We start from the raw sequence: 21,490 nt of genomic DNA, 5'->3' as shown, positions 1-21,490 counted from the left end.
GCTTTCTGTAACTTGATTTTACCCCTAGCAAAGTAGTCAGACCCTGCGTACGGGGAGGTGGTCCGGATGGGATTTGAACCCCGGTCCTGTCGTGTGAAGAACGGCACCACTGTCGCCTCTGCCACTGGACCGCCCCACCTAATAGCACTGTAATCTTTAAAAAAAAACACGCTCGGTGGTAACAAATTCATGTTCAATATATAGTTTTATTTTTCACTAACTTGTTTCGGTGAGGTGTTACATTCATGGGGGGTTTGGGTTTGGGTGTACGACGACAGATAGATAAACGGTACATTACTTAAGAGGGTTCGGGGCAGGGCAGGAACAAGGGATGTGGTAGGGGAGGGGGGTATGGGGCAACATACATTAAACATAAACACATGTACAAAGGTGAACCGCCTGTTACAACTAAATCATCATCCGTTCATCTTTTTTGTTTCGATTGGATTCTTCTTTTACAAAGCTTTACACAATAGTCACACACGTACACAGGTAAATCTATTAAGAAACGTCCACGAAATCGATAAGCCTACAACACTTAGGGTGTGTATGTGTGTGTGTGTGTGTGTGTGTGAATAGTTTACAAGTAATGCACAACAACAAAAAAGGGGCACCATTTTGTCACCTTAAAAGTGTGTGAGTGTGTGTGTGTCGGTTTTCCACTTCTTTGCCTTCTTTTCCTCCTCCCTCACCCTTTCCATTGGGAGAACAAACAATAGGGCAGGTTAGGCAGGTGTAAATATCTACTACTAACTACCATTACTCTGTGCCTTTGCTTAACAAACTTAACAAACAGGCTAAAATAAAGAAAAAAGGAAACTAAGCTTTAAACGAACACGAGGAAAGGAATGAAAGGACACAGACACACACACACAACAAAAAAGGAGAAGAGGGAACTGTTCGATACTCTTCTGCTTGCATTGACCATTTTCTTTTTTTGGTGAGGTGACTTTCTTCTATCTTATGATTGTGTTATTTTGTTGCTCTTTTACTTATATGTTATTTTTCTACATATATTTTTTTCTTGTTTGTTTGTTTTGTTTTTTATGTTTTACCTTTTCGTTTTTCCTTTTTCTCTCATTTTAGTTCTTTTTTTTTAATTTTCATTTTTTGTTTGTAAGGAAGCAATGCTGCAGCATAAAAAAAGGACGAATAGTCCGAAACGAAACAGGTCGTTGTTAAATAAATTTTGTTTGTTAAAATGTTTTTCAAAACCCTACTTTTAGTACAATTTAGTACTTTTGGGCGTGCGGTGTGACTCGAAAAAAAAAGCTCTTAAAGGAAGGCGAAAAATGTAGCTTTAAAGTTTAACTCACTTTGTTTCTTTTCTTATCGTATCTCTTTTTTTTCTTCGAAAATCAACAATAAAAATTTAATACCTAACAAACTCAAAATATATTCTCTCTCTCTGTGGTGCAATATTAACCGGTGAGTTTCGCGTTTGATGAAGATTAAAAACAAAACAAAAAAAAAAACATTAGGTGCTATCCAATCGAAAGGATACAGGACACATGGCAATAAGAGTAGACAAAAACACATACAACAAAAGGAGGGAGCTTTTGGTGAACGATACCTTACAGTGGTTAAAAATTAGCGTTAGGGAATAAATAAAATGAATGAACGGTTGAATGGGGTGTGAATGGGGTCCAATGTTCGGAGTGGCTTTGATTGAGGTCACCAAAGCTGTATCCCCCTCCCCCCTCGATCGTAGGCTCATAATTAGCAGCTGATTCCTCATTATCAACAACAATTCAACAACAACGACAGCAACAGAAAACAAAACAACTTAAACAAAGCACAACAAACAATCGTACCCTTATCCAGCAGGCATAAGCGTGTTGGTGGTGATGGCGCATTTAATTGATTTTTTGTTTTTTTTTTCTGGTTCAGTTAAAAATGGCAACAAATTTTGAATTTTGCTCACAACCATGTGCGATGATGGAAAAGCCGAATAAAGCCAATCTGGCTGCCCTGCCCGGATGGATTCTTCATTCCGCTGTTAGTATACTGGCGTGTACTACACACTACATTTGCTCTCGTGCACTAATAATAATAATGATGATGATGCGTGTATGCGTTTCGCGTTGTTCGTCTAAAAAACAAAAATCGGTTTTGCATGATTTGAATGAAGCGTTGCATATTTTTAAATTAAATTTTCCTTACAAGCCAAAAACAATACTAATCTGTATTTTTGAAGTTAAAAGAAGCGTGACCGTGGGTGTGTGCATTATGCGTGTGGGGGGGTTTTTAAGTATGCGGTTTAGATTTCCAACTCGAATCGATGAATTTGCTGTTCAACGTCCCTCTCATCTAAGGGAGGGGGCGAACAAAGTTTGGTCGATGGCTTAAGCTCGTGCATGTTGTCGTTATCATTATTATTATTATTATTATTATTTAAACTACTGACGTTGTTGTTGTTGTTGTTGTTATGTAAGTGATTGTTGTTGTTGTTGTTGTTGTTGTTGTTGTTAAGATTAATGAGATGGTTCGCCGTGCCATTACTGCCATTGCCACCGCCACCGGCCGGCTGGTTTCGGTGCAGATTGCTGTGCTTGAACGTGGCACTAGCGATCAGTGGTAGCGTGAGGGACACTGGGTGGGGTGTCGGAGGTCCGGCACCGCCACTGATCAGGTTCATGTTGAGCTGCTTCGAGCTGAGTACTTTGGCGCGGTTGTTGTTGGTGCTGCTCGCCAGATTGACGGATTCGTTGGCGGTGGGAGTGGTGGTGGGGGTGGGGGTGGTGGTGCCGAGCGACGAGCTGGAGGTAGAGAAGATCGGTGCTACACCTAGTTTGGCTCCTGGTGTTGTGGAAGAAAGAGAATAAAAATAGAAAAAAAAACATTAATTTGTGGTAAGGTAGAAAAGGTTTAGTTATAACACAACTACTACTTTACTTAATAACCTAATTTTTGTACCGGTTTTTATGTTACAAACTCTAATTGTATTGCTTAAGGTTTACAGACCAGACATCCTCTTGAAATACGTCAAAGTCAATATAGGTATATAATCCATATTAGTTATACCATAATCCTGTTTATCTACCCCCTCAGTTTTAATTATCTACAGTGTTGGATAAAACTATAAGATCAACTTTGAAACTTGATTTGAATTTTTTTTGAGTTTTATACCTACTAATTCTAAAAAAGAAAATACTGAAATAGCCATAGAATATAAAGTCTTCTTTCCTCTTTATTAGCACTACAACCTCGAAAGGTTCTCGGCCTACCATTTCTGGCTCTCTGTGACTTGATTCTACCCGTAGCAAAGTAGTCAGCCCTGCGTACGGGGAGACGGACTGGATGGAATTTGAACCCTGGCCCTTTTAATCCGCAACCGCAACACTTTTTAATTGTGAGTGGTCTTGTTGGATAGGTGTGTACTCGAATGATGAGAAAAAAAAATTGAAAAAATAAATTACCTCTTCTAAAATACTATAAAAACTAGGTGATCTTATTGTTTTGTGCAATATAAATTTAATATCGAAATTTGAATGCAGTTTTATGCGTTTATTTATTTTTTTTTTCAAATTTTTCGTAATTTGAAAAATCTAAATTTTTGATACAATGATAAAAAAAACCATTTGAGTAGACAAAAATTATTGCATTTTGCATATTTTGTATTGCTTTAAAAATAAGCTAATTACGATAAGGGTGACCCGACGGCGGTAGAGGCAACAACGGCTTCGGTCTTCATACGGCAAGACCGGGGTTCAAATCCCATCTGAACCGTTCTCTCGTAGCAAGGACTGACTATCCAACTACGTGGTTATCATTAAGTCTAGTAAGCCAGAAATGACAGGCATGACCAAGGAAGTGGTCGTTAGACCAAAGAAGAAGACGATAAGCACTGATAAGGACTTGAATATCCCTGTGTTCAGGGTATTTACCCAACTATCCACAAATTAAGATACATTTTTACGTCGTTGTCAGTGGATCTGGATAAGCTATGGCGTCGAAAACAGTCAAAGAACTATGTTTGAGCTATTTTAACTGCTTGCACTACTAAAGCTATAAAAAAATAAATAAATGGGGATTGTGAGAACCTTCATGGAATTTTGGAACATCTTTGAACATCTGGAGAAATGGCAGTAAGTTTATTGTATGCTATAAATCTACCACCCAACGATATTAGAGGATTGCAAGGATCACCAGGAGCTGCTGAGGATATTCGACTACCTGATAGCTTTATCGTTCCTTATCTATTGACTCTAGAGTATTGGCATTGAATCAAGTTGTGCAAAAGTGTTTGTATAAGATTGATGATGTCATACAAGCGCTCCAGTTATGGATGGCCATTTTCAAACTATAGACAGTAATTCAAAGTAAGCAGCTTTACTTCATTCAATCTTCTCCACTAATGGATGATGTGAAGGAGATCGAACGTGGCTTCCACATTAAAAAAGGCTTCTGCTTGCGATTTAAACAATCGCACATTGGCGTCTTATGATCATACCTGGGCTCCATAAATTGAGCGAAGCGATCACTGCCAGCCTTTCCAAAATACTTAAGCTGTAGGCAATATACTTTTTTTTGAGTAGAAATATATTCTCAAAATATTCTGGATGACGCCTTAGAAGTCATGACTAAGAGGCTTACTACTTATCTAGCTTAAGGGCGCTTCTTAATGGATTGGCACTAAGCATTTTTTTCCAAAATAAATTTTACAAACTTTATCTAAGCATAAGTGTACATACAAAAAAATGTCATGCAAGAAATATAAAAATATTAAACTATTATAAAAACCTCATACAATTTAAAGAAACTAGTATAAAACAATTACAACACATAGAAAAATGTTAAAACAAACAGAAAGCAACGAAACCCGATAATAGAAGGAGTAAAAACCGACAAAAAAAAAACAACCGGTTAAATATAAGTGTATGGTACAATAAACAATTGAAAGTGTACAGAGTGAAACCAGCATAGAAAGATGAGAGTGAGATGAGAAGAGTGAGAGATGTGTCAACAAAAAAGAAGAAGAAGAAGCAGGGCTACCTTCGGTGAACTTCAACCGTGGATGTGATTCTTTCTTATTGTTCAATAGGTGCTGGCACTCGCGCAGATCGAGCAGCTCGAGCGAACTGCCGGGCTCGATCGACGCGGACGCTGGTACTACGGCCATCACCATCGGCGCCGTGCTAGACGATCCCGTTCCGGTGCCTACCGCCGATGTCCGTTTAGCCGTGGTGGCCGCCCGTGGTGAACTTTCTGGTTGCTGCTTTGGTTGATTGGTTGTGGACCATCGTCATCGGCATCATCATCATCGGCAGTTGTGGATTTGTTGTGTGTGATGTGGTGTGATGTGTTTGATTTTGTTAGTGGTTAGCCGTTAGAAGAAAAACAACAAAACGTCAAAGATACATTCGCAAACGGAGACACACACTCACACACGCACAACGGTAGAACGGGAGGAGTGGTAGGATTGTTCGACGATCGAGGGGGATGGGGATTAGGTAGCAAACGAGCCATGCTTGGCATTCGGACATGCCGTTCCGTGCAACAGGTGGGATGAAAACGGGTGTGAAGAAAATTCAAACTTAAAACAGTAGCGGTGCCACGTGTCAGGGGGCAAACCTCATACATATTTTCCCACCGCAAGTCCACAAGGCAAGAATGGATTGTACAGGATGGGATTGGAAGTCTGAGTGTGGCGAGGTTAGCTATTTACCGTGCTGCTGGTGAACAGGTTGGTATCCTTTGGCGTTACGACACTGCTGGTCGGTGGTGCGGAAGTCGTTTCTTCCGGCTGGTTTGAGACAAAGTGGGCTCGCAGTTGCTTGTTTCTGGAAAAACCGAGGGACACCTTTCAATTAGCCGAGAGGTTCTTTTAGGGAGTTGAAACTCCTACACCAGTCCTTCTTACCTGACATCAAGCTGCTGGATGTGCTGCTGAGAACACTTTAGCTGTTGCGTCGCATTACGAAGCTTTTCCTCGAGCGCGGCCGTCTCGACGCACTTCATCGAGTACTTCTCCGAGAGGGACAGGATCTCCTGCCGCACATCTTCCAGCTCTTGTCTGTTGGGAGAGTAAAGCAGCCGATTAGAGGTCCTGTTTCACGAAGCAAGCAATCTAACTCTCTCTAGCCAAACTTACTCCTTCTCGCGGTACGTTTGGGGCGGTTGACCACCCTTCTGGAACTGCTTGAGGAACTCCTGCTTGAAGCGCGTCACCTCCCGCTGCACCTCATTCTGGTGAGCTTTCTTCATGGCGTCGAGTGCTGCCAGCGTTGCCTGCAGGGAAAGGGGAAGGCGATTTAGTTTAGTCGGTTTCAACTCTCTTGGGAAATTTTCCATTTCATCTCACCTGTGTTTCTTCGGCCAGCGCCTGTTCCTTCTCCAGAATGAGCTTAGCGATCTCCTGCTGGTGCTTTTCCTCCAGATCGTGGATGATGCGCTTGTGCGAAGCTTCCATCGCTGCCAGTCCCTTCTCACAGAGTGCCTGCGTGGGAAGAGATCGGATCGGTGAGAAAAAAAAAACATCCGCGCCGAACCACCGCAGAACGCGCCTAAATGTAGGCAACGCGCCCAACACCTACCCGTAACTGCTCGATTTCGGCCTGGTAGCGCGATCGCAAACTGTCCTCATCGTCCTTGTCCTTCTGCGAGTCCAGCTCGTTTGCCATCTGCTGCTCCCGGTAGGCTGCGTGCAGATTGTCCACCTGCTGCGCATGTTCCGCCTCCAGCAGCTCCAGATGCTTCTCCAGCTTCTTCACGTGGTCCTGCTCTTTGCGCATCTGCTCGTACAGATAGTCACGCTCCTTCTCCAGCTCGGCATACTCGGCGGCCGTTTTGCGGCAGCTGTCCGCCAACTCTTCGCAGCGATCCTTCAACGATCGTGCCTTCTTGCACTCCTGGTCGTAGCTGTCGAGCAGATCCTCAATCTCCTTATCCTTCTCGTTGCTAGCCGCATCGAGGCGCGTCAAGCGGACGGACAGATCGTGCAGCTCTTTCTCCTTCTGTTTCAACAGATTGCGCTCGTTGTTGAGCCGTTCGAGCAGTTCCGCACGCTCACCGTCGATCGCTTGAATGCGCTGCTGCTGCTCGTCAATGCGCCGTTGCAGGGTGGTGAGCTTTTGCTCGTGCTGCTGCCGAATCGTTCCCAGCTCACGTTCGTGCTCTTCGGTCAGTTGCTTGAGACGATCCTGCAGCCGGCCACACTGTTCGCTGCGTGACTGTAGCTGTTTGGCGGCACTGATCAACGAATCGATCCGTTGCTGAATCTCCACGCACCGTGTGTGAATGCTTCGCAAGCTGTCCACATCGATGGCATTGGCAGCGGTAACGTTGCCGTTCTCGGGGTGCAACGAAGCTTGCAGCGCGACCACCGACTTCTCCAGCTCGTTCAGTATCGCGGACACTTCCTTCACTTCGGCTTTGTTCAGCGAGTGTTCGCTGGCGAAGTACTTGTACATGAAGTTAAAGTCTGCCTCGGCTAGGATGTCGTCAGCGTTCGCCACCTCCAGATCGGCCGTCAGATCCGTGTACAGGTTCTCGTACTGCTTCAGGGCAGCCACACTGAACACACGCTCGGACGATTCGCACGTGTCCGGTTGTGCTAGCTTTTGTCGATTCGGCACGTAGTCCCCTTTGAGCACCTGGACGCGAGCATCGATCAGTGCTTTGTGAGCGATAATGTCCGCAAACTCTGCCAACAGCTGGCGTCCTTCGCTTGGTTTTCGCTCCTGCTCTAGATGCAGCCGCCACTGGCCACGTTTCATCTTCTCCAGGGTTTCTTCGTAACATTCGGTTAGCTGTCGTACGGCTGCATCCATCTCGCGACGAAGCGCCTCATGCACGGCGTCCGCAAACGTTTCGAACGTGATGCGCTCCTGGGTGGACAGTGCATAGCCGAAGGCGGGCGCTAGAGAGCTTTCGTAGCGCTGAGCATTCCGCATCATGATGTGGGCGATCTCGGACTGCACCAGCTCAGCATTGACCGCTTCCTGTGCCTGGCGCCAAGCCTCCTGCACCGCTCCTTGCACGGTTTCGTGCGAGGAAGCGATATAGCTGAGCGTTTCGGCAGCCAACCCATAAGCGAGGTTCTCCATGATGGTCGTTTTGTAACGCTTGGCGATCAGATGCACCTCGTTCTGCTGTCGCAACAGATCGTCCAGCAGGGCGGTACCGATCGGCGGGAAGGAAAGCGATCGAATCGTGCTCGTGCGACCGGCCGAAAGCATCAACTTGCGAGCCAGAACGCTCGCCAACACGTCCGCACTACTGCTCGGTCGCACCACACATTTGCCCGACAGCTTAGCCTTGAGCATCGACATCAGCTGGATGGTTTCGCACACCTCGACCTTCGTTTGGCGCTCCTCAAACTCTTGCAGATTTTCCGCCCGCTCCAGCGCGTGTCGCAACCGCCCGAAGCAGACGCTCTCGAAAGCGATCCGCTCGGCCAGAAGCTCCATGTCCTTGCGCTGCGTAAGTCCGTTCGTTTCGCGCAACATGCGTCTCTGCTTAAGGAGATCCGCTAGCTTGCTCTTAAGCTGTGCCTCGAGCTGGTTGAGCGCTAGCTTGATCGGGTTGGATTCCGGCAGTACGATCACATTACCGTACCCAGCACCATCAACCGGAACGACACAGTTGTCGCAACTCTCCCGCAACAACTTCGATACCTCCGTTAGGCAGCGTTCGATAAATTTGTACGAATCCTTCCGATCGGCAGCGGGTGACACGGAACGTCGGGATCGCGAGGAGCGAAGGCTCTGGAACTGTTGCGCACTCTGATCGATCAGTTCACGCACAGACACCACAACGCCTTCCAGGCTCTTGAGACGATCCAACAGATGTTCCGGCACCTGTTTCGTGCTCGAGCTAGATGTACTGGCCGTTTCACACTCGCTAACTTCCGGCTTCACAGGCACGACTGGTTGCACGTTTTCGACACGCTTTTCGAGATTGTTTAGCCGCAGCAGAACCTGCATCGGTTGGGCCGAAATGGAAGCACTGTCGAGGCTTTTGCGGCGAAGCCTCGTTGCCGAGGATCGTCGTGTGGCGGGTTGCGCGACTTCCGGCGTTGACAGTTCCACGGTCGCTTTGGCCACCGGTAGCACGTTGCCACTTTCAAGTGCATCGATTTTGCTCTCCAGCTCGGACACCTTCTCTTCCAGCTCTTTCTGGATGGAGAGCGATTCCTTGCCCTTGAGTGACAGCGAACGGCGCTTCTCGGATCGGATCGCTTTCTGCTTCAGCAGTCGAACCTGCTTTTCCGCGGCCGTATACTTGTTCGTCATGTCCTGGATGCGGTCGGCCATCATGCGTGACTGTGCGTCGTGTTCGGTCGCCTGCCGGTCGAGTTCCTTGCGTAAGGTGGCATACCCGATCTCCAGCTCGTCGTACAGCCCGTGAGCATCCTTCAGTTCGCGCTTCATCGCTTTCAGCTCGCTGACGGCCCGTTCGAAGCGGGCCCGCAGTTCGCGGTACTCGTCCGCCAGCATGTCATGGTCGAGCTGGGTGGGGTCGATCGCTGTGAGGCAGGTAAGATCGCTGAACGAATCCATGCGCTTGATACGGCCGCTGCGTGTCACTGCCAAGCTGCAAAGGCTTGAGGCTGGACTGGCGGGTGCTGCGATACCGCACTCCTGCAGCCGTCGGTAGAGGGATTCATTCTCTTCGATTCCACGGGCAAGTCGTTCTTCGAGTTCCTTCGTTGTGTCACGGCTCTTCGAAAGCTCGTGTGTGATTCGGTCAATGATTTCCTGTCCAGCGGCTCGACTGTCCTGCAGCTGCACCATTAGCTTTTCGCGGTTCTCTTCCAGCTCACGTTTGCGGGTCAGCTCCTGCTCGGTACGCTCGAGCGTCGTAAGCAGTTCTGACATCCGAGCTTCCCGCTCGTGGGTCTCCTCGCGCAACATCGCCAGCTCCTTTTCAGCCGCCTGCAATCGTAGCTGGAGCTCCTTTTCCAAGCCCGTACCTTCCTCCTCCTGCACCGTATTGATCGGCTTCTGCACCGGAACCGATTGCAGGGAGAGGACCTCCGACTGCACGCTTTCGATGGTGCTGCGCCGTGAGCTGGGAGGCGACGAGCGACTGCGCTTGTGCAACCGTTGCTGACTTTGGGCCGATAGCGGCGGGTTCGTTCTTAACCTATCTTTGGTACGCATTGCCGGACTGCTGAGCGGCACCGACGGGGGCGAAGGTGAGACCGGTGATCCCCAGTCGCCCACACTGTCCCGCCGGCCACCTTCCGACGCGGTCCGGTACTCCTCGTCCGACGAGAACAGCAGCGATTTGGGTGTGAGCGGCGTGACGGGCGACTGCACCACCGGATGCTTTGGTTGAGGCTGATTACAACTACTGCTAGTGTTACTGCTATTACTGCTATTGGTGGTGGTACTGTCCCCGGTACCGCCGGTCGGCTCACCGATCGCACGGGCCGCCGTCAGATGCACGATCACGTCCTTCGGCACCTTATCCACGACATCCTCACCGGCGCCCGGACTAGCCGCCAGCGGCACAACGCCCTCGATCAACAGGTGGCCGTTGGTGCCGTTGTGGTTGTTGTTCTTTTCGAGCAGTTTGCTCCGCTTCAGCTTCGGCTTGTGCTCGATCGTATCGGCGATCAGCTCGAGCTCGAGCGCACTGGGTGTGGTCGGCGTGGGGGGAGATTTGTCCGGTAACGTTTTGAAGTTGTCGTCGTTTTGATTGCTTAGCTCGAGGGTGGCCTTCGTCGGTGGAAGTCCGGCCGCGTTCTTCAGCACGTTGATCCAGTTGTTGCGCACGTTGATCGTTACAGCGGACAGCACGATCCGGTGGTTGTCCCAGGTCTGTGGCGGAAGAACACACAGAAATAAGTACATAAGCAAATGGCGTCCGTTCGTAAAAGGAATTATCAACACTTACCGTCAGCTGAAAGCCGTATCCCTTGTTGACAGGCACCTCGGCAATGCTGGTGATGCTGTTCACATCCAGCACACCGTCCAGCACGCCCTTCTCTTCCGCGACCGGATCACGGTAGTAGAACAACGCGGCACCACGCAGCGTAAACCAGTGCTTGCTCCACTCACCGACCCGTCCGTCCTGCTTCAGCAGCCAGCCCTTCTTCGCCTGCAGCAGGTCCGCGTCCGGGCCGCGATGTTCCGAGTTTTTGCCCAGATAGCTGGCCGGCGCATCGTCCATACCGCAGTCACCGTCCGGATCGCCGCGCTCATGCGTTTGACTAGGCTTCAGCTTCGGACTAGAGTTGCTGGCTGGCGGTGGCAGGTGTAGCGGTCCGAGCGGTGGTGCGCCCTGTCCTCCACCCTTGCCACCGACCATCGACGTTGGAATTTTCTTCACGATGGCCGACACGATCGCGGGCGCACTGGACGGTATGGTGAGCGAGTGTGGTCGCATCTGTAACGGGGTACCACCGACACTGCCACCACCTGTCCCTCCTCCTCCGCCTCCTCCACCGCCACTTCCACCACCATTGATGCCACCTCCTCCACCGGTGCCGCCATTGGTGTACTGCGGTGGGATCGTGTTTTCGTCCCGCGGGCTCGTCGGCTTTTCGTGGTGGTCCGCCGTGAGTGACAGGCTGTCCGTGATGCAGGGGCTGCTCCAGCGGTTCACGTTCGTGATCGTGTTGGCGATATCCTTCAGCTTTAGGTCATCCCGCGAGCGCAGGTCCGTGCCACCACCGTCCAGTAGTAAACATTTGGATGCTAAAACGACAACAAAAAAAATCCAGAACGCGTTATTAGTAAATGGTTGGAGGACGCGCTACTCTTCTCCAAACTGCCCACCGGTGGGCCGTTAAAGTATGCTCGTAATTATGATGCGTCAACTGCGATTGCTGACGTGGGTGTCCCTGACGCGCTTGAGCACAATAGAGGAAGACTGCCTTTTTTCGTGCGATGGAAAAGATCAAACGCGTCAGATAAACGATTCCCAGTATGACTAAGTGAAGGACATCCTCGTGCAAGTGCGGTGTTAATGGACACCTTTGTGCGTTCCAAGCAGTTCAACTTCCACGTTCCATCGCAAAAAAGGCTTGCGGAGATTTGAAATTCAAAGGTGAGACATCGTTTTGCAATTGTTGAAGCTTTCAGGATGTAGTAAGTAGCATTAAGTTCTGTCGATTAGTGATGTAAATTGAATACGAGATAAAGTGTTCCTTTGAGTGTTTTGAGTCAAGTGATCGTTGGTTGGTAAGCCTTTGTCTCAAAATAACAACTCACACTTCCCATCAACCATTTTCTGTGAGGAACAGTCAAACCAAATTCCTACCCACCGTGACACGGACTCACAACATGCGTGCCAAGCGAACCCTAACCATGTCCCTGGTGTGGTGTGTCTAGCTCTTAAACATCTTTATAACCGTGTCACAGCTCCACCGTCTGTTGCGTGCCCAGACAGTGTGTGTGTGTGTGTCTACTAGGCAGCGTAACATTCCACAACCATGTAGCCATCCTTGGCAGAGAGAGGTTCCCAAGCCGTTGTAAAACCAGCTATTAACAAGCCGCTGGCAAAATAGCAAGCGGAAGAGCGGGAGCAAGCGGTCGGCTTCGTACGAATGACATGGCACGCAAAACTGAACAAATAAATTCAATTAAAGGCATGTTTAGAAACGTCGGCCCCGGTTGGCCCCCATTGCACTCGATAGCTCAATCGGGTGAGTTCTCAGATTCTAAGTGATGTTAAGCGACGCACAGCCCCGTTGACCCGTTCGGATGACTTTATTTGGGCTTCGAACAGACACTTTACACGATCGTCGAAGACACTCCTCGAGCTGCCATGCACGTGGGAAAACATGACTCCGACCGCCGAAGTGGTAGAGCACCTAAAACATAGGACAAGATGCTGTAGCGATCGGTAGCGCTTAAAGACTGACATTTGCTCGAAGCGGACGCCGTGGATTTGACCCGTTACCAACTGCATAAGACTAGACCAATATTTTACCTCCAAAAATGGCCTCCCCTTTAGCAGATGACTCGGGCCAAACCGCTGCCCGGAAGAGGGCGAGACGTTTCAGAGCAGACTCCCCATTCTTCCTTGATCGAATCGAGCACCAGCAGACAGTAATTTCCATACCACACTGATCGGTTTCCTTGTTTCGATCGATTTGGTGCTGAAAGCCGCTGTCAAACAACCGCGGAACGCTCTACCTGACGTGAAGGCCTGTCAGACTGCCGCTCGATCGATCGATCGATCGACACTCGGCAACATGTCGCGCATCACGCACTTCGCACCACCGATTGGGTCACTGTGTGTGTGTGTGTTTGATTGTTAAGAAATATTAAAAGCTATCATTATCGGCCTGTCGATCCGGCCACATCTGTCGCGGTACATCCGTGCTCTAATTGGTCGAACCGACAGAATGCCCGGTGCCCGGAAGTTAAGAACCACGGCACGGTTCTTTTTCAATTTTTCATTTGGTTCGGGGAGGAAGCCTTCACTGTGTAATCCTTAAATGGGCACCCGCCGGGAGATACGATGCTCGGTTTGACTGGCTAGATGCGGTGCTGGACTGGCTTATGCGTGAGGAAAGTTCAAGGTTTCCATCCAGCTTCCACCACGGGCAAGGTGTGAACGGAACAAGGCTAAAGTTCGTACCACGTCGGACGGTTGTTAGCAGTTTCGAGCAGTTCTTAGTCGCAACGACTCGCCCGATGGCTGTTTTGTGTTTTTTTTTTTCGGTCAGTGTTTGTGTGTGTGTGTCTAGCCCTGTTTGACCGGCGTGCCCGGGCAGGATTTAAGGTGAGGTGTGCAATTAGGTGTGATAGCGATCGCGTGTGATGTGTGTCTGCGATTGTGACTGACGCCCGGCGGTCATAAAGTGTGCGAGGCATGGGTTAACGAGCGAGCGCTAGGGAAGGCGCTGTTTATGCTGAATGGGGATGCAAAACATAAAACGCAAGGCAGGGACGGTGTGCTTTAGTTCCAGTGCAAAATACGGTGCTAATAACGAAAATGGTGAAATTGAAACCACGATGGAAGGGATTGTGTTGAATGCGTTTGCGTAGAGGATCATGGAGATAAATCGAAAGACTTTAAACATAAAACGCTATAGAAAATAGTAGCTCAGATAATTTTCATAAACAGAAATTTAATCAGTCTTTTCAAATCAGTCATCTACATTGCGATGTTTTAAGCAACTCTGTATGTCAGATTTAGATCATATGTAGAATTTTGAGCCTAAAACAAGTGTTTCTCGCTTTAATGAACCATGTGATTTAACGTACTTTGGTTTTATAAATGATGCAGAACAGTAAGCGTTGTGCCCTGAAACTACTGAGCCAGCAGAATGAACACGTGAGAGGTAGTCATAGGCACCAAATCGACTAGATCTTAAGCGCGAGCTAGATTCTTACCTAGGACCAGCGTGAGTCCGCGAGTTCTATCTGTATTGCAAATCTGACAGCTTGGCTTCTAAGTTCTTAGGTTTACCGGGCATTTGATTCACTCTGTCGACTGACTTTCCAACTCGTATCAATTCTTCTTCCGAGCATATCCAACGGTATCAATAAGTCTAGCAAGCCATTAGATGGCCGGCATATCCTAGACAGAGATCGTTAAGTCAAGAAGCAGGAGATATTCGTTGTACAATGTTTTTTTTTGTAATAAATCTTATTCAAATAAGCTAAGATCAATTTAAGTACAGAACTTTGGCTTAAGGTATACTCAAAATACGAAACTGATACAACAAAAGATCGGCATTCTGATCCTAAAGATGTTGGGAGTTGTGTTTCATTTCTTTGATAGCTTCTACAAGCCCAGTCTCATAAACTACCAGTGAGCTAGATGAGTAATAGGTCCTACTTATCTTCTTTTTGGTCTTAGGGGTCATGGTTGCCATTTCTGGCGTTATAGAATTCATGGTATCCTGATTGTCAGCCCTTCGTACTTCAAGTATTTGAGTATGTAAAGTATCTATGGATCCTACTGGCTATCTGTTGAACTTGTGTGAGCTACGACTCTGGAGCTTGCTCAGTGCCACGAACATCCACGAAAACATACTTGAGTGAGAGAGTTGAGCTCACTTTGTTACAACATTACCAAAGTTGTTATAGCTAAGATATTCTATAGCTAAAGCTTCCAATTGGCGTATCTTGTTTGTGAGGTTCGATTTGAAATACTCCGTTTCACACGTACTGATTCTACGAATGTTAACCCAACACCACAAACCTTGAGATCCACACGAAAAAAATAAACCTTCTCGACCCTTATGAGTCCTAAAAAAAACAACCCCCAAAATGCAAACATCCCCTTCAGAACACATCGATTGTTGCAGCACCGAAGTGCTGGCCGAGAACCCGAAGAGAACGTAACACAATCCTAATTGTCCTTAAACTATTGACCCACTAATAATTGCCGGTGCGATCGACACCGACCGACCAACGAGTCACGATTTGGCGCAGCACCCGTATACAAGAGATCACATCACGGAAAATGATTCATCGCCGGTTCGGACATTCGGAAGCGCTAAATACTGTGTAGAGCTGAGCGCGTGTTAATAAGCGACCGGCCGCGATTGGGGATTGGGCCTGACGATGCGTGGGGTAGAGTGAACAACTACCTGAAGCAAAAAAAAAAATCATGCTGAGAGTCTCTTCTTTGGAGCATAAATTCTCCAATAAAGCACTAAAAAAAAAACACCTTCCTATGAAGGTATGATCCATACGCGAAGGGCATCTACGCATCGGGCAATCTGTTTGGCACGATCACGATTCGATTTTGGAGCGCCGGAATGCTTATGCTAAAATTATGCCAAGCCTTTATCGAGCACCATACGCGATTGCGAGCAGTTGGAGCGAGCGTTCGATTGTGATGTTTTCGACACCTTTCGAAGGTTAATTTCATTCCGTCACCGAACCGTCCCTTACGTGGTACCGTATGGCAAATTAAGGCGTGATAGAACGGCTTCGGATCGCGAGTCGCTTGATCCGAACTGGCCAGGGATGTGGAACACCATAAAAGTGGGCCCATTCTCATCGCATTGGTCTCGCAGAGTTGGATTACTTTTACGACTGCAAAATCCGTGTCTGTTTGTGCAGACACACAGCGAATGAAGGCTGTCTATGGGCGAAAGGAAAGGTGCACCACCACAAATCCCGCAAGGTGGGTGTGATTCGGTAGCTTATCGGAGCAGACCACGCGTTCATTTTGTTGAGATTTCAATATTATGATTCACCGGTGATTTTCTCGATTCGGCACACGGGGTGCAGCGAGCCCTCGCGTGGCTATTAGCGTGAAGCCTGACCAAGCGCATGGGCACCCCCCGTTTAGCTTTCAATTGTCACGCAAATTGATTCCCGGCTTGGGGTGATACTTTACGATCGTTAATGCTTCTTAGACTGGATGGAGGGTGGCGTTTAATGGGCGCGAAATGAAAAGTTGCAATAAACATTTGTTCATCAGCATATGAACGGGTGCCTTGATGTACGTTATTGCGATACATTATTTATTATTTACGATACAAGTTCAAATGTGTAGTCATTGTCGCAGTTGAGAAGGTGTGTGCTAAAGAGCGTATTTTATTTTCGGTAACTAGAGCGAAATGGTTTACGCAGCTTCCGTCCCTAAAGATCATAAAAAATGTCACAAAACAGCGTTTACATTCATTGTATTATACAAAAGAGCTTGAAGTTATGCGCCTTAGGGGCAAGTGTGTCTCCTAGGATTTTTTTTGTTAAAATTCAATTTGGCGAGCAAGTGAGTGTACATAATAGTTCATACATGGGACTGTATATCTTCTTCCTGTTGGAATAAGGACCTCTTAGGTCATGTCTGTCATTTCTGGGTTACTAGATTTATTGATACCACGTAGTTGGATAGTCAGCCCTCACTACGAGGGGATAGTCCGGAAAGGATTTGAGTGTTGCCGTGTAAAGACTGGACCGTCCTAATATTAATTTAAAATTATATAAAGATTTAAAATCATGACCGTATCGATCCGACAAGGATTTAAAATCCGGATTTTATTCTTGCGACTTACAAGCGGATAATGTCTCAAAATAGAAGTCCATAAGGAGGCCAAACTCAGGATAACAGCACGATTTGGCGATCAAAGCTGAGCTCTTCGGAGACACAATCTGCTCAAGAGTAGGAAGTTTTACCGATATCAATTGCCAGCTACTGGAAGCCCAAGGAGTCAACTCATATCTGCAGATTGGACCTAAGTTATGGTCGCTATGAGACTAATTTTAAGACACAGCATGAGAAGGAATTGGTACATCATTTCAATTGGTCTCTCTTCTTGGCCTAACGACCTCTTAAGGCCATGCCTGCCATTTTTGATAACTAGTCTAAATAATATCACGTAGTTGGACATAAAGTCTTCACTCCGGGGGAACGGTCCAGATGGGATTTGAACCCCGGTCCAGCCGTATGAAGACCAGCGCTTTTGTCGCCTCTACCACCCATATGTTCGTGTATCTCAACATTCTTCAGGTCAATTTAAATTCAAAGATATCATGATAGATACATTAGAACACACACCCAAAGCGATCATGAGGCTGACTCTCACAGAAGCACGTTAAGTGTTTCATATAAAAAAGCTTTTATGAACTGGAAACCCCGTATAGAGCCTTCTGAGACCTATCGGCTTTTTTATTTCCTCGCAATAAAAATTTGATTTACAAAACAGGCTCCACGCTCGGCCCTTGCGAATTCCATTTCGCTTTAACGCTCGCAGTATCAGCCGTGGGCAACGCAATCGTACAAACCCACCATAACCTTGGGCAGTAAAATTGTCAGGAATGACAATAAAACATAGATCCGATCCCGTGCCGCGACCTTGAAGCATTGGCGTTCGAGCGGAAATGCCACGGATGACGACATGCATAAAACAAGTGTTCGATAAGCCAGAAAGACAGCAGTTGAGACGGGGTAGAAAATTACAATAGAATGTGCGCATATTACGAGCACATTAAAACCCATGACGATACCGATGGACCCCGGGCTTAATGAGCGAACGTCCAAGGTGTCTTAAATGAATCGCACCGTGCAACTAGGGCCCCTGCAGCAAGCGTGAATTAAAAATGCACACCACGATGACGGGTAACCCATTTGTGGCTAGTTATCGGTGAGGTTGGAAAAACAGCGACACAATCAACCGGGTTTAAACCTGTGATGGAAAAATGAACCATCCCAACCGTTCTTTATCGGTATCGGGCGCTCCACACTCACTCGTTTTATTGCTTTTCCATTAAAAAGTCGTTGCGAAGATGCGCGTGTGGTTGCGCGACCGCACATCAGTGCGATCACCGATCATGAGTGATCGACGTCTGCCATATCCGCTTCGGATCGCTAGCTCCCCAGCTAGCTATCAGTTTGCGAGTTTGCTTCGACCACAGCTCATTCCGCTCATCCAACGTCATGAGCTCGATCGACGTGCGGACAGGAATGTGCGTCCCTGCGAGGATCGCCAACACTCATTAAGGCGATGGTGGGGCTTATTAGCGGGCCTCTTCCGAAATCATCCTAGCGAGCGCAGGGACACACGGCCTCAGAACGCAACGGAAGACCACAGAGTGATCGACGTGCCTGTGTCCTATCTTCCTGCTACCTGTAATGAAGCCACATCCCCTGTAGATGGAAAGAGAATCAAAAACGTATCACCGTTCCAGGCTAGAGCCCTCACAGTCCACCCTGTCCACGGGGATCCACGCTCGTTACCGACTTTATTAGCGACATGGCCGATCGCGCATGCGAAATGTAATAAGTAATAACAAGTATTAAATAAAGTAAATAGGCCACTAATTTCCGCAACCAACCGGTACGCGGCTGCGCGAGACCCTTGCGAACCCTAGACCGATGCGAATGATGCGGCCTTGGGTGGTGGGTGTCGTTCAATCTAGAATGCGTTTAGTTTGGTGATTAAAGAAAGAAAGAAAGAAAGAGAAGAGGGCGAAACCAACTGCGCCGAGATTGAGCGAGAGTTTCGTCGAACAAGCACCTCATTAACGGTGGCAGTAAATCAGGTCGGTGATTAAGACGATACGCGTTTTAAAGAAGTGCGGATGGAGGCGGCCTCGAGTGCAGGAAAATGAGTATAATTTAGTAAAGGATAATAAAACAAAATAATCCTTTCCCTTTTTCGCTGCATTATTTTAATATCTAGAACAATGTAAGCCGCCTGATTAGTTTGTGTCTCATTGTTGCAGCACGGATAATGGATATTAAATGTAGTTAAAGTTAGCCGCAAGCCGTGATCTTCCCTGTTAGGAGCTTCATTCGAACGAATCGAACATAAAATATATGCATAAAACGTTCTCTCTCTCTTGCTGCTTGGGTAATGAAAGATGCAACTTTAACGTTTTGCTTCCACTTAACGAGCTGGCGTTTGTTTTACGATCGATTTTAAGTGTTGGCGGCCGGCCGAAGCCTGCGAAGGCGCCCGGGAAGAGGAGGCAATAAATCGCCTCCGTTACAACTTGTTGACAAATACGCTGGGCTGCAAAGTGCGCAGCGCGAGTGACATAAATGGTGGCACGTTTTCGTTTCGATTGTGGCGTCCTTGGCGTCTGTGACAGCTGGGAGTCATGAAGATGCGAATAACAGGTGGCGCGAGAAACGTTTAAGTCATATGATGCCTTTTCCTTTTTTGGGAAGGAAACCCCTGGAAGTATGCAAACGTATTATTGTGGTGTTGAATTTCCAGACTTCATCAACTGATCGCCGATCAAAAAGGTTACAGCACTTATCACATTGGTTGGTTATGAAGAGAAGATCAGTAAGATGTCGATCGCTCGATATTAAAATTTTCGATTGCATACATTCAGGCGTTACGATCATAGCGTTGTAACTAAAAGGGAATTCTATGATTCATTTAATCCGAATTATGTTTCCTACCCATGACAGGATGGAATGCTTTTAGAATGCTGTGGACTGTCCTTGAAGCAACCATGACCAAGTTCCAAGCCCAAGTCATCTCCCAGACCGAGCTCCTGTCGCTCTTATTTGTTTCAAAGATATCTTTGTATCGATTCTGACTTTTGCAATTGTTTTACTAGCTACTACCGTAAACTGCATCCTGCACAACTGTACAAACTATTTATGATCATGATAGTGGGGCAACACGACACACAGTTTAGCTAAACGCTCGCGCCTAATCCCAGACCCCCGCTGCTGCTGCAACCAGCAGCGGATGCAAAACAGTGCCAACCGGCCCCAGAACGTGAGTCACACGCGGTAAATTATGTTTTATTCCACTTGTTAACATCCTTGTTGCGGTTGGTCGTTCTGGCCGGAGAATGGGAAGATCATGTTTTCGTGCTGTTCTGTACCCGAGCGTACCCCGATCGATCGATCGATCGTGTGTAACCTCGGGTTCGTTTTCGGTGGTATCTTTGGCACGAATGAAGGGAGTGAACGCGAATCTCGGGTTCGCCACCACGCGCTCCATGCTGTGTGGAGCCGTGTGAAAACGTGCAAGAATCTAGATGAACGCTCGAATGAGTGTAGTAGGTGTCGAGATTGTAGCGACCTTCCCGATACAGGCAGAATTCCGGTAGTGCAACTGCAACATAATCAACTGGCGCTTGCCTGCGTCTCGGCACTCCAGCGACGGAGTAAACCGGAGTGGCAAGTGGCATCCTTCCGACGAATGATGGCATTCTTTATGCAGTTAGTAACACGTCTGTACTTCACCGTTGTTGTTGTTCTGCACATCCAAACAATTGCGATGCGACTACCGAAATAATTGCCACTCATTTGTTCGACTTTAATTTGTTCATATTACCGGGTTAATTTTTATGCAAATTGCACCGTTGATTAGCGGGCCGCCGAAGCTGTCCGAAGGGAGCGCCCCCTTCGGAGACAGTGCTGGGGTACAGATAAAAAAAACAACCCGGGAACAGCTCGAAACGGATCCTACTAACTAGCATCGATTACCACGCGTCCGGACGAGACGCAACGAGCCTGCAACAGCTACGGTGAAGTCGACGAGCTTCCGAGTCGCCGAGTTCGTTGTAATTGTTCCGTGTTGAATGCCACGCAGAACTAGAGTGTTGTGTCTGCGTAGCTATTGCGAGGCGAAGGAAAAATGTGTCTAGACCGGCCGTCGGTCCGATCCTGCCGCCTTGGAGAACACGAAATCTTCGCTAAGAATACGCACGGATGGAAAACGCCACGAGAAGCGAATGCACGCCCGGACAAGGGCGTCCCAATTATCATCGGTCGGGAAAGTGGTGGAGGTTGATCTATGGCGGCAAAGGAGCCCAGCTATGATCTGCCTGCCAGCACTGGATGGATGCACCATGGTCATGAGTCTACTACTGCGGGGAGAGTGTAATTATTTATGCATCACTCATATCATTTCTACCTGGTGGGGATGTAGAAAAGCATTCTCGTCCGGACATCACAACAACAGCAAAAAAAAAAGGTTCTCCAGAACAGTTCTCTCCAAGGGTGAAAAAAACATCGGATACACGCTCCTTCCGGAAAACCCTCGGCAGGAGGTGTCTGCTCCAAGAGCGCCGAGCCGTCCACTGACCAGCAAATGGCTCGGCTGATGGCTTCGGCCCGCGCTCTAACTAGCCGGGCTCTTCCGTAGCCACTCATC

The 21,490-nt window shown here is 47.8% G+C and overlaps 1 protein-coding gene across 5 annotated transcripts in view; it reads right to left on the bottom strand.

Moving 5' to 3' along the window:
* Nucleotides 1-186: 186 nt before the first annotated feature.
* Nucleotides 187-21,490, bottom strand: part of LOC118513385 (protein outspread) — a 217,581-nt gene continuing 196,277 nt past the window's right edge. For 3 of the 5 annotated variants that reach the window (XM_036059049.1, XM_036059051.1, XM_036059052.1), the window contains 8 exons: nt 10,846-11,648; nt 6,537-10,769; nt 6,305-6,439; nt 6,095-6,231; nt 5,864-6,016; nt 5,669-5,783; nt 4,996-5,218; nt 187-2,799 (listed from right to left, as the gene is read on the bottom strand). In XM_036059049.1, coding sequence (XP_035914942.1) covers nt 2,261-2,799; nt 4,996-5,218; nt 5,669-5,783; nt 5,864-6,016; nt 6,095-6,231; nt 6,305-6,439; nt 6,537-10,769; nt 10,846-11,648 — 6,338 coding nt within the window. In that variant the 3' untranslated portion in view covers nt 187-2,260. The remainder of the gene's footprint in view (nt 2,800-4,995; nt 5,219-5,668; nt 5,784-5,863; nt 6,017-6,094; nt 6,232-6,304; nt 6,440-6,536; nt 10,770-10,845; nt 11,649-21,490) is intronic. The other 2 variants (XM_036059050.1, XM_036059053.1) reach the window with 2 other exon arrangements.

The sequence above is a fragment of the Anopheles stephensi genome, chromosome 3, assembly GCF_013141755.1.
Source record: "Anopheles stephensi strain Indian chromosome 3, UCI_ANSTEP_V1.0, whole genome shotgun sequence".
NCBI classification, from domain to species: Eukaryota; Metazoa; Arthropoda; class Insecta; order Diptera; family Culicidae; genus Anopheles; species Anopheles stephensi.
Note: the sequence above shows the minus strand (reverse complement) of the source record. Positions and strands in the feature narration are given on the sequence as shown.